Source organism: Neofelis nebulosa, chromosome 9, assembly GCF_028018385.1.
Source record: "Neofelis nebulosa isolate mNeoNeb1 chromosome 9, mNeoNeb1.pri, whole genome shotgun sequence".
In the NCBI taxonomy this organism is placed as follows: domain Eukaryota; kingdom Metazoa; phylum Chordata; class Mammalia; order Carnivora; family Felidae; genus Neofelis; species Neofelis nebulosa.
In genome coordinates, this window is record NC_080790.1 from 30270146 (window position 1) to 30283067 (window position 12922).

At 35.1% G+C, this 12922-nt stretch overlaps 1 protein-coding gene across 3 annotated transcripts in view; it reads right to left on the reverse strand.

Moving 5' to 3' along the window:
• STRN (striatin) overlaps positions 1-12922 on the reverse strand; it is a 91961-nt gene that overhangs the window by 49560 nt on the left and 29479 nt on the right. For 2 of the 3 annotated variants that reach the window (XM_058683034.1, XM_058683035.1), the window contains exons 2-3: positions 10800-10903; positions 2761-2834 (exon numbers count right to left, since the gene is read on the reverse strand). In XM_058683034.1, the coding sequence (XP_058539017.1) occupies positions 2761-2834; positions 10800-10903 (178 nt within the window). The remainder of the gene's footprint in view (positions 1-2760; positions 2835-10799; positions 10904-12922) is intronic. The other variant, XM_058683036.1, reaches the window with a different exon arrangement.

The window sequence follows — 12922 nt, forward strand, 5'->3', positions numbered from 1 at the left end:
CAAGAACGAATTCCTGCAGATTTTACTTCCTAAGTACTTCCTGAACACACCCACCCTCTTCATCTCCACTGTCAGTGCCCTGTGAAGGCAGCTTTCCACACTCAGCCAGGTGTGTCCCATCACCCATCCAGATCCTCTCTCATATGCCTGCCACACCTGCCGCCCGTGGGGTATAAAAGCAAATCTGATCGTGAGAGTTAAGATCCTTCAAATGCCTTCTCAAAACTCTTAGGATAAAATGAGAATCCTTAACATATTTTACGAGACACGTGTAACATACTTTACCATCTGCCCCTCTGGTTAACTCTCTAGCTGCATCTAGAAACACTCCTTCCCCGGCCTTCCTCTACTAGCCAGTTATTTTATTTCTCAAATGTGCCATATATCTTCCCTCTGTCTTTCTCCTTACCTCTCATTCAACAATAATTTAGTAAGTTCACTTTCCCTGGCCAGTTCTTACTTGTCCTTCAGACGCTAACTGTTCATTTCCTGCAAAAAAGGCTTTCTTGACTGCTTAAGCCTAGACTTGGTTCCCCTGCTATTGTGCTTCTTAACACCTATTACCTTCCCCATTATACAGGTCATTTTATTGTAATCACTTTTTTCTTATCTCCCCTGTAAAAATCCAGTAAGGCACTGTTATCTCATTCACTGAATCTGGTGCTAGGTCTGACAAGCACTACATATTTAATACTTGTAAATAAATAGTTTGAGAGATCGGTAGATGAAATCACCCTTGGTACTATGTGTTGTATACTAAGAAAATAAACCTGAAAGTAGGAATTATTTCCTCTATTTTTCCCAGTTTCAGATAAGGAACAGAACAATCTCAGAAAGATTAATACCACAGGTATTTAAAGTGTCAGGGCAGAGTTAAGAACTTACACGCATAAAAGTCAAACTTCTTCTAGAGCCACTTGTTTACTTATAAACATGTTGTATATATTGCAACTAGACCTTTACTAGGTGCAAGTTTACTCCTAAATTAATATTGAAAACATTAACTAAATTAAAAGTTTACTCCTAAATTAGTATTGAAAACTTAGGAAATAAACTACTTTATATAAAAGTACTGATTGTATCCCTTCTGTGAATCAGAAAAGGTAACTTTTAGGACAGGCTTTAACAAATAGCCTACATTTAAAAAAAGGAAACAAAATTAATTTAAGTGTATCTCAAGTCAAAAGAAGAGACACCGGAGTAAGACAGAACAATTTAAAAAAACAAAGCAAAAAAACCATGCCAATGATCAACTGGTACCACTCTAAATCTCAAGGACTCAATATTCAGCTGTGGAAATGTGTACACTGAATTCAATTATAAAATCAGCGGCACGTTCAGAACTTACTTTGTAAATTTTTTTTCATACATTGTCAAATATACAAGCACTGTGGTTGGGGCACCTGGGTGGCTCAGTGGTTAAGCATCAGACTCTTGATTTCGACTCAGGTCGTGATCAAACGGTTCGTGAGTTCAAGCCCCACATCGACCTCTGCGCTGACAGTGCAGAGCCTGCTTGGGATTCTCTCTCTCTTTGTCCCTCCCCTGCTCATGCTCGCTCTCTCTCTCTCTCTCTCAAAATAAACAAACAAACAAACAAACAAAAAGCAGTGTGGTAAAATAGGAATAATATGAATTTTGGATTCTATACATATGGGGCACCTGGCTGTCTCAGCGGAAAAAACATGCAACTCTTGATCTTGAGGTCATGAGTTCAAGCCCCATGCTGGGTATAGAGATTACATACATTAAATAAATAAACTTAAAAAATATATATGTGAATTTTCGAGTCAACAGACCAGGGCTCAGATCCATATTCCCATCACTTAATAGTTGTGTGACCTTGTACAAGTTTCTCCACTTCTCGGGGTTCAAATTTCACTTAGGTAAAATTAGAGCAATGTCATCTTTAAGAGTAACTATTTTATGAGTAACTATTTGAAGCTAATATACACAAAGCACCTAAGCCCAAGGCATGTATTTCAGCAAATGATATAAACAATAATTGAGATCTTCAGATATTTGATCTTGAAATTTAATCTGAAATTATGTCAAAACATTCTCATTTGAAACATGGTAACTTTTGAACAACTTTTCTTACTATCCCTTATACCTACTAATGTGTCATTTACATCTATATTCCTTAATATCTGATTGTTTACAAAGTGCTATTTTTGTAGGGATGAAAAGACAGGAAAAGAAAAAAGAAGAAATAACACAAAAAGATAATAAAAGTTTTAGCTGTTAAAAGATGGTCTAGCTGCAGAAAACTCCCATGGGTGAGAGAGTCCAAAAACAATCTTGCACCTGCAGCTGAGGGATGAGGTTGAGGAGATTAGGAATTCTCTGTATTTGAGAAGTCTCTGAACTCCATCATCCCTTCTCTTTCTCTCAGGATTTCAAGGGCATGATGTACTTTAAAAAGCACATCTCAAAGTTCCCATTAACATCGGGGAAACCCAACAAGACACAGTTATGTCAGTGCATTACTCCATGAATTCTGGTCCTTCCAGTAAGTGGAGAACAAAGGAGAAAATGGGACGACGAGGAGGAAGAAAGGGGAAGAGGGAAAAGGAAGGAAGGTGTTGGAAAATAATCTAAATGACACTAAATGCTTGGTGCCAAAAATGAGGAGGTCAGAAAAAATAACTAATATGCAAATAATTAGAAATTAACTTGCCATCATAAGTATTATTGCTACAAAAAAACTAGGTATCAACTTCTTTTTAATCACTTAAACTTCCTTTAAAATTAGCTTACCAGAATCATAGCTTGGAGGCTTCATATCTCCCTGATTCAATTCTGTCCCATATTTCAACTTGTGGTATTTGGCTCTAACAAAGAAATAAGAAAATACAAACCATCTTAAAATATATTTAAATTAACTTTAGGATATGTAATAGGAATAGTCATCATAGCCTTCCATGGTGTCAAAGTAGTAATAAAAAGTGCTTGTCATTATTATTATTTTATTGTTGTCATACCATCAAGTGCCATCATAACAAATAGAATAACACTGAGAACCACAAATCTTTGTATAATTACAAATGAACGATATAACATCCTAATTTCTATAGTATTCAAATTTTCTTGATGATCGCCAAAGTACAATTCTACTATAAAAGCAGTAGATAAGTTTGGATTGTGAAATAAGCCTATAGAAGACTAACCTTTCTCAAAATTTACATATTTAAAAAGAAAAGTCATCTAGTGGTATGTATATACAATGGAATATTATGTGGCCATAAAAAAGGATGAGATATTGCCATTTGCAACAACATGGATGGACCCTAGAGGGTATTATGCTAAGTGAAATAAATCAGACTGAGAAAGACAAATATGGTTTCACTCATATGTGAAATTTAAAAAACAAAAGAGTATAAACAACAAAAAGCAGACTCAGACCTATAAATACAGAGAACAAATTGAGGATTATCAGAGGAAAGGGGGCTGGAGGCATGGGCAAAATGAGTGAAGGGGAGTAGGAGATACAGGCTTCCAGTTATGGAATGAATAAGTCACAGGAATAAAAGGCACACCACAGGGAATATAGTCAATGATATTGTAACACCATTGTATGGTGACACATGGTAGCTACAAATGTAGTGAACATAGCATAACATATAGAGATGGTGAATTACTATATTGTACACCTGAAACTAATGTACCATTGTGTATCGACTATACCCAAAAAGTGTTTTAAATCATCTGTAATACCCCTTGCCTTGTCAGGCAATTATGATTTGCCAAGAAGGCATTATAGTAAACAATCCAAAGGAGGGAGGGGGAACCAGCCCAAATCACTCATGTTGAATAAGCTATTTCAGTAGGAATGAATAAATTTTTTTTTAATAGTCAAGATATCCTTTGCCTTTTCAGGAAGCAATCAGGAAGAATTATAAACAGAAATTCTTATCTATTTCCCTTTAAAAGCTAGCTAAATGTAATTATTTATGGCTAACCTGATTTCACTATTAGGTTAGTGAAATCAGTTAGTGAAATCTCAGATGATTAAATCTGAGATCAGAAAAATAATGCAGATAAGGTAAAAATTGTAAAGGTCAACAAAAATGTCCATACTTACTTCATGTACTTCTATGTTTTGATTGGTTTGCTTCCCCAAAATATTGAGGCCATTTGTAATATTCAATGTAAAAAGGTTACACAATAATTTGAAAAACCAAAGTAATGAAGAAGGAATGAAGGGATAATATAGCCAAATTGAAAGTTAACTTTTTTATAAAACTAATTGAGTACTTAACATAAAGAAGTTTCAATATTTCAATATTTAAATTTAAAGTTTCAATATTTCAATATTTAATATTTAAAGTTTCAATATTTCAGTATCATTTCAAAAATGATATAAAGGAAAATTATTTGCTCAAATGTGCAAAGTACTGGATTCATATTCATTTGCAGTTACAACAGAAAAATCAAAGTTTATATAGAGGGGAATCTTAAGAAAACATGAAAATTACAACAGCTGATGTTCTATATAAGGTAGGTGGTGGGTATATGAATAGATTTTATAATAGTCTTTATATGTTTTACATATGTATAAAATGTTTTGTGATAATATATACCCATTAGAAATAAAAAAAGGATATTTGCTTTATATATGTATATTATATATATTTAATATGCATAGAAGAGTTCTGGAAGGATACATAATACATAAGCCATTAGTTACTAAGATTTCCTTTTGGAAAGGAAATCAATGAACTGATACATAAAGGAGACCAAATTGTATTATTTGCTTAATTAACAATATGCATATATTTCTTTTTTTAATTTTAGTAAATATTTTTGTTCCAAATTAACTAGAGTATGTTTTTCTCTATTCCTAATGCTTCTGTGAGTCACAAAGATTTCATCACCAGATTAAACATTTCCTAGTCTATTTCAATGTATTTGTAATAATGTTGATTATTAGACAGTGATATTTAAAGCCACTTTACTTACAGTTACCAGAAAGTACATAAGATTCTTAATGTAACTGTCGAGTTTCAGATTTTTCATCTACAATGAAACAAAATAACAATACCTCCTAGAAGCCAAATAGCAATTGAAAGTATCTGGTCTGAGGGCAGAATAAAAGCATCAACAAAATATTACGGAGTACATTTATATACATATATAGAAAAACATTTCAAACACAAAATACTACACTATAGTGCATTCTAGTGGTCTTAGGAAAAACTGCAACAGAGTTTATGTAAAAAAGGGAATAGAAAATATTCTTTACAATATACGTAACAAAAACAACATATTATAAACTGACATTTCATAAAAAATTAGACAAAATAAATAAAGAACTGTTGTGTTTACCACAGACTGCGTTCCCTTAAAGCAGGGTCTCTCTACTGAACTGTTAAAGTCACTGAAAAATAATTTACTCCCAGAACTCTTCTCAACTTAGTAACATTCCTTTTGAAGCCAATATGCTAAATTCACTCATATTGTTTCCTACAGTTTTAATACTTGATCTGTGTTACCTACCAATCTTCTTGTTCCCTAATCTTTTTGTCTAAATCAGATTGTAAATAAATAGCAGATCTCCTATCTAAGAACTCTATGTACGATATGTGGCTAGGCCTTCCAACTGGCCTTTATTGGGTTAAAAAAGCATAAAAATTGTATAATAATTAAAGAAGTCCCATTATACTTTTGTTTCAAAGTCTATTATAATGTGCTAGGAATATGACATAGCATCCAAATCACATTTTAAATGTTCATGCTCAGAATAACTTGATTAAATCAACGGACAGGTTCTGAATTCTCGTGACAGGTCCGGTGCTGTGCTGGCTGATGGGAAAGACCTGCAGTTTACAGTCAGTTTAGGGCGGAGCAAGGAGATGCCTAAGAGACAGAGATTAAAATAACTACAGCACATTGTGTTAAGAGTTAGGAGTCATATCAGGGGCGCCTGGGTGGCTCAGCAGTTAATCGTCTGACTTCGGCTCACGTCATGATCTCATTCTTAGTGAGTTCAAGCCCCGCATGGGGCTCTGTGCTGACAGCTCAGAGCCTGGGGCCTGCTTCAGATTCTGTATCTCCCTCGCTCTCTGCCCTCCCCCGCTTGCGCTCTCTCTCTCTCTCTCTCTCTCTCTCTCAAAACTAAATAAACATTTTTAAAAAAAGAGTTATGCGTTACATCAAATGTTATAGGAATTCGGAAAAGGGATTATCTAATTCTGTCAAAGGTGGTGTCAAGGAGAGCTACCAAAAAGAAGGTAACATATGAGATTTTAGCTAAACCTTAAAAAACCAGTGGTTTTTAGTCAGACAAATAAATTGATGAAGAGTATTTCTGTCAGAAGAAAAAGTGGGGGAAAAATACACAATGGGTCAAAAAAAATCTGTGTGTGTGTGTGTGTGTGTGTGTGTGTGTACAGGACTAGAAAGGGGCCTGGCTGTAAAAGTTTCTACTAAGAACTTGGGAAGGAAAAAACAAAATTCAATCTGGAACTTGAAGTACCAAATAAAAAAAATTAAAAAATTTAAAAAAAAAAGGACTTGGAAATTAGCTAGATATTTTAAAGCAGGGATAGAACAATCTGTATTTCAAAAAGTGAATCCTGTGAACGTGGAAGATGAATTAGAATATGGAATTATTACAGGCAAAGAGGACATATGGGTTTTTACAGTAGTGCAGATGTAAGAGAGAAACAGGGAAAAAATGGAATGTTTCAGAATTGTATTTTATATAGTATTTAAGGTTTTTCAGTATAGAAGTTCCTGAGTAAATCTTGAATTACACACTGTGTACTCTTGAAAAATTAGATATACATTTGCTCATTTTGCATATTCTATTATACTTTAGGGAATGCCTTAAATAAATTCATTGCTAGGTGAGTAATCTTTCTCTAATGTTAAAGATTCAGTTTCACTTAATTTTGGATCTTTTTAAATGGGACTACTAAGAAAATCAATAACACAGCAATTCTAAATTATGATCCTTACACTTAGGTGTGTCAGGTTAAATGACAAGACGTCTAGAATTTGCTGTTCTAAAATAGATCAGGATGAAGCAAGACTGACAGGAACATTAACTGCTAAGGCTTGGAGGTGTATATAGAAGATATTACTCTCTTTACATTTATGTTTCAAATTTTCCTCAAAAAAAAAACTTCTTAAAAATTCTTTGCTTAAAGCATTAGAAAAATAATTTCAGAATCAAAAGAACTGAAATGTTCTACAACTCCAAAATCTGTAAAACTTCCTGGCGTTAGGGCATTAGAAAAATAATTTCAGAGTTAAAGAACTGAAGTGTTTAAGAGTCTAATCCACAAAGAAATGCTTTGTTACTCCTTAATTTATTACACTTAAATAGTGCCATAGTATCAGGAATAATCTCAAATCATTCCATAAATCTCAGAAGATACAAAATCTTTTCCAGGAGAACTCCATTAGTTGAAAGAAAACAAAATGTCTTCCCTAGACCCAGCCAGTTCTTTATCTCTTCTGTTCTTCAAAGTCAAACTACTTGAAAAAATAAGCGACTATATCTGTCTCTACTTTATCTGACCTTCTCACCCCTCAAACCCCTGTGATCTGGTTTGTGTTCCTGCTACCTCCCTGAAGCTCTTCTGGCAAGGCCATTTACAAGCTCTGACCTGGCAAATCTGGATGACTACTTTCAGGTTACAGCTTACTTAGAGTCGGTGTGGCATCTACAATTGTCAAACTCCCACTTTCTTTAGCTTGCTTGCAATATACTGCTCTCTCCTTCCTTCTCCGACTGTTCCTTTGCTGGTTCTTCTTCCTCTCCCTCTTCCTCAAATTTTTCCATTTCCTGTGGCTCTGGCTGATTCTTCTCTTCCCACAACACTGTTTCAACTACTTGTTGAACTTGTTCAACTGCTTGTTTCAACTACTCCTACAACTTTATCCACAGTATTAATGAGCCCCAAGTATACATCTCTAGTCATGAGCCTTACTCTCATATCTGCTTTTCAACCCTTCTTTTTTCTTTTTTTTTAACGTTTATTTATTTTTGAGAGAGAAAGAAAGAGACAGAGCATGAGCAGGGGAGAGGCAGGGGAGGGAGGTACAGAATCCAAAGCAGGATCCAGGCTCTGAGCTGTCAGCACAGAGCCTGATGCGGGGCTCAAACCCACAAACTGTGAGATCACGACCTGAGCTGAAGTCAGATGCTCAACCGACTGAGCCACCCAGGTGCCCCTCAACCCTCATTTCTTAATCTTTAATTCATTTGATAATTTAACAAAACTTTCACTCAAGCCAGGAACCTGGGAATCGTTCTTGAATTATCTTTCTTCCTCATCCCCTATATCCAGTCATCTCCAATTTGTATGGATTCTACTTAAAATGTTTCATAGCTGATGCCTCTTCTATTCTAGCAGCTACTATGTTATAATCTCTCATCCTAGACTATTAGAATCTTCCTGGTTCTACTAACAGATCTTTCCAGTCCATCCCCATACTGAGGTCAGGGTGATCTTTCTAAAATCTACTTCACACTAGTCCATGCTCCTTTCAACTGCACAACAACTAAATGCAATATGCATTCCTAGACCAGGAAAAAAAATACTATAAAAATCATTACTGGGGTATTTGGTGGAAAAAAAATGCTATAAAGATCATCACCAGAACACATGAATATGGGCTATATTAAACAATAGAACTCTATCAACACTAAGTTTCCTTAATTTTGATAATGAGTTGTAATTATATAAGGGAATGTCCCTGTCCCTGTTCGCAGAAGATATATACGGAGGTATTTAGAGGCATAAGGGGTATAATGTCTTCATCTAAGTAGCAAATGATCCAGGAAAAAAGCAGTATGTCTACAAAATGAGCATACCAGTAAATATAGCAAAATGTCAACTGGTGAATCTGGGTAAAGGGCATGTAGTTCTTGAAACTTCTATAAGCTTGAGAAATTTTATAATAAAAGGTTTTGAAAAACCTTCAATGTTTCCTATTATATGTAAGATAAAATTTTGAACTCCTTAGGCTCTCCATGATCTGGTTCTTGCCCACATCTATCATTATCACTTATCAAATCACAACTAACATCTTACCCTCCTCCCTACACCGTGACTGTAAATTTCTGAACGCACCAAACTGCTTTGTTCCCTGCCAAACATACACTCTCTACTTCCTGAACCTTGCTTATCTGGCAAACACCTGATTTTTTATGATGCTGTTCAAGTCTCACCTCCTCTTGTTACATCCTCACTTCTACTTACTTCTACCTTCCAGATCCAAATAACCACTCCCTTCTTTGTGACCCCACTGTACCCTGTACAGACATCTTCCATAGCACTCGTGATACTGCACTGCATTTTTGTGGTTTACAAGTCTGTTTCCCGCTACTCTGAGCCCTTAAGGACGAGGACAAGGACCTTGTTTATACTCAGCTCCAGCACAGTGCTTAAGTTGGATGGATACAGCAATACAGCTATATTTAATGAGGAGGGCTTTTCTCTCTCTCTCTCTCTCTCTCTCTCTCTCTCTCTCTCTCTCTCTCTCTCTCCCCCTCTCACACACACACACACACACACACACACACACACACGCCGCGCGCATGCAATATCCTTGGTTACTTGAGTACCTGTATATTTTAATTCTACTGTATGATGATAGATGGTAAAGAGTACAGACTTCAGAATCAGACAGACCTGCAGGATCCGAACCACAGCGGTACTACAACTTTGCAACTCTACTTACTCAAGTTACTTAGTTTTTAAACCTCAGGGCCTGGTGCACAGTACTTAATAAAGTCGCCATTAATGTTATTATTCTTTCTCTTTGATGACACCTGTAATTTAAATTGCTTGAAATCTCAAATATTCCCAAATTGCACACTTTTAAAAGTAGTTCCTCACCCACACCATCTCTCCAATACAGCTTTCAATCAACCTCTCAAGGAATAAAAAAGAATCATCTCTTTTTTACCAAGAGGTCAACGTGTTTTCAATTTCTTGTGCCATTTAAAGATCTCACGTAAAGGTGAAAATGAGTTCTAATAAAGTTTAATCTATTTCTTGATATCCATAAATATTATCTGTTAAATGCTATTTTATGACAGTTTTGCAAACAGCCCATTCATCAACTTAAAAAAAAGTGAGAAAAGCGTGTGATCAAAACAAGCAAAATAGAGAATTTCAGTATCACCTATCAAGTACTCAATTACCTAAAACAAAAAAACTGTCTCATGTTGCTGACAAAAAATTCCAAAGACCACCTGTTAAAACATATACACTTTTAATTCATACAAAAATTTCCTAAACTCTCATCTATGACCTATTGTCCTTTCCCTGTGAACCGAGGTTAGACACTAGCAACACAGAAAGAGAAGATTCACTTCTGGAGAGATATGAATAGCTCATAGCAAAGGAACAAAATACCAAAAAAGTCTAGAAAAAGTTCTCAATCCAGTCTGCTCTTTCCCCAAAGAAAATACACCAAACTGAATACCAGATGATGAGGAAAAGGCATTAGAGAAATTTCCTTTACAACTCAAAAACGAGTTCTATCCCATAAAGAAATGGATTATGACAGCTCAGGAAGCACATAAATTTCCTTAGAAAGGACAGGGCAGGGGGAAAATGTTGCTAAACTTTTAAAAAAATCATACAAATCGGTTTATTGTTCATGACCATTAAACAGTCACGATAACATTCAATATTACAACCATTTGTAAATGTGCATTACAGGTACTATTTTTGTAATTCAAAAGTATAAAGTATTAACATTTGGATTTGTTTTAGGAATAACAAAAATTAGTCCAGTCTTTAAAGAGAACACAGCCTTCCATCCCACTGAATTACCTTTCCTGTTTAAGAGCATACTCCAGCATTTTGATCCTCCTCACAAGATCTTTCTTCAAATTTTCTTGACCTTTTCTTTCCCCCTGAAGGAAGGCAATCTGGGCCTGAGTAGAGAAAAAAAGAAGAAGAAGACAAAACTCAGTTTGGACCAAACAAAAAAAGTTTTTAACTCAGCTGAAGAAAGAACTCTTGGAAGATAGGGCACTTAGATGCAAATATGCTTCCTTTACATATATGTCACAAAATATGTAAGCATATAGAAAGGCACTGATTGCAAGGGGGAAAAACTTTTTTTTTAATACACATTTTACTTCAGACTAGGGATGTTAAAACAGGTAATGTATATCCTCTAAGAGTCTATAATCTAAAACAATCAATATAAATGCAGACATATGCAAAGAATACAGTATAGTTTGCTCAAATGTTGTGGCATTAAGGGGATTTCTCTTTTATAAAAAATGAAGATGGGGAAAGGGGGAAAATAAAATCATGAGTTCTTATAATATCATCGCAAAGTAACAGTTCTCAGAGCTTCACTACATATTTAAATCTTATGATGGATTTGAGATTGTCTTGAAAGACTTTATTCTGGACCTCCCCTACAAATGAAAAGTAGCTGCCTTTTCTCAATCCCTACCTTTCACCCCACCTCCTTTTAGGAGATTTAATATGCAGGGAAAAAAGTGAAAGTTCAAAAAAGGAAAATCAGAGACAATGGCCCTCCAGAGGTTCCTAGCCCCTCCAAGGAATAAAGACAAAAAAAAAAAACAAAAACAAACCCTACGGTTTAATATGTAAACAAACTGTAAAACTCATGTCTTCAGAAACACAGCTTGGGCAAAGTGGCTCTCCAGAATATCTAAAAAGACATGTAGAATTGAAATAGTAACTTCCACTTAAGGAACTGAAACTGTGTTGCAAACACTAACTAGTTAAAGTAATACACAGGGCATTTAAGGGGCCTCAAAGATTGCTATATCAATTTCACTGTTCTCATGTTTTCCCCTCCCATTTCTATTACATTAACCCAGATGACAATGTTATTTATATTTCCACAGTGCTTTAACAAGCAATAACTTGTATTTAATGATGACCTTACCACATCCCTAAGAAATTGTGGATTGTCCAACCAAGGTTTAGTGAGTGAGCCACTAAACTTACTTCTACTCCATTTGAATAACATTCCTTTCTGTTTTTTCAATGCCATAATGAACATAAAATCCAATTCACCAAGCATCTTATAACTTTAAAAATGAAGGTAGTGCTGTTTTTGTTCTCGTTTCAGTAAGCTCTTAAAAGTTACAGAACCTAAATGTCCATCAACTGATGAATGGATAAAGAAGATGTGGTTTATATATACCACAGAATACTACTTGGCAATGAGAAAGAATGAAATCCTGCCATTTGCAGTAACGTGGATGGAACTGGAGAGTATTATGCTAAGTGAAATAAGTCAGTCAGAGAAAGACACCATATGTTTTCACTCATATGTAGTACTTGAGAAACTTAACAGAAGACCATGTGGGAAGGGAAGTGGGGGGGGGGGGAGGCGAGGAGTGACAAACAGAGAGGGAGGGAGGCAAACCATAAAAGACTTAAATACAGAGAGCAAACTGAGGGTTGATGGGGGTGGGGAAGAGGAGAAAGTGGGTGATGGGCATTGAGGAGGGCACTTGTTAGGATGAGCACTGGGTGTTGCATGAAAGCCAATTTAACAATAAATTATATTTTTTAAAAAGTTACATTGCAATTAAAAGGATTATTTCCATCTTATTGAATTAAAAATCATCCAAAAACAATTGTATACACAAGGAAAAGGCATCAAATATCTACACTACCTACACTTAATGATCATAAAACCTTTTGAAATTATGTACTCTACAAGGCAATCATTATTTTATGTAAGCATAATAATAATTTCATTTAAAGCTGACAAAAATGGAAGTCCTGACAAAAGGATATGATAGTCCAACTGGTTTGACCAAACAGTGCTTTGGCATAGAATTCTTTATACTCTTCAAAATGGCTTTAATAAAAATAATAATCTAATCAGCATACTTATGTAATCAAAGTAATAATAACATCAACGATCAATGTCTTCCACTATATATCCTTCGAGTTTT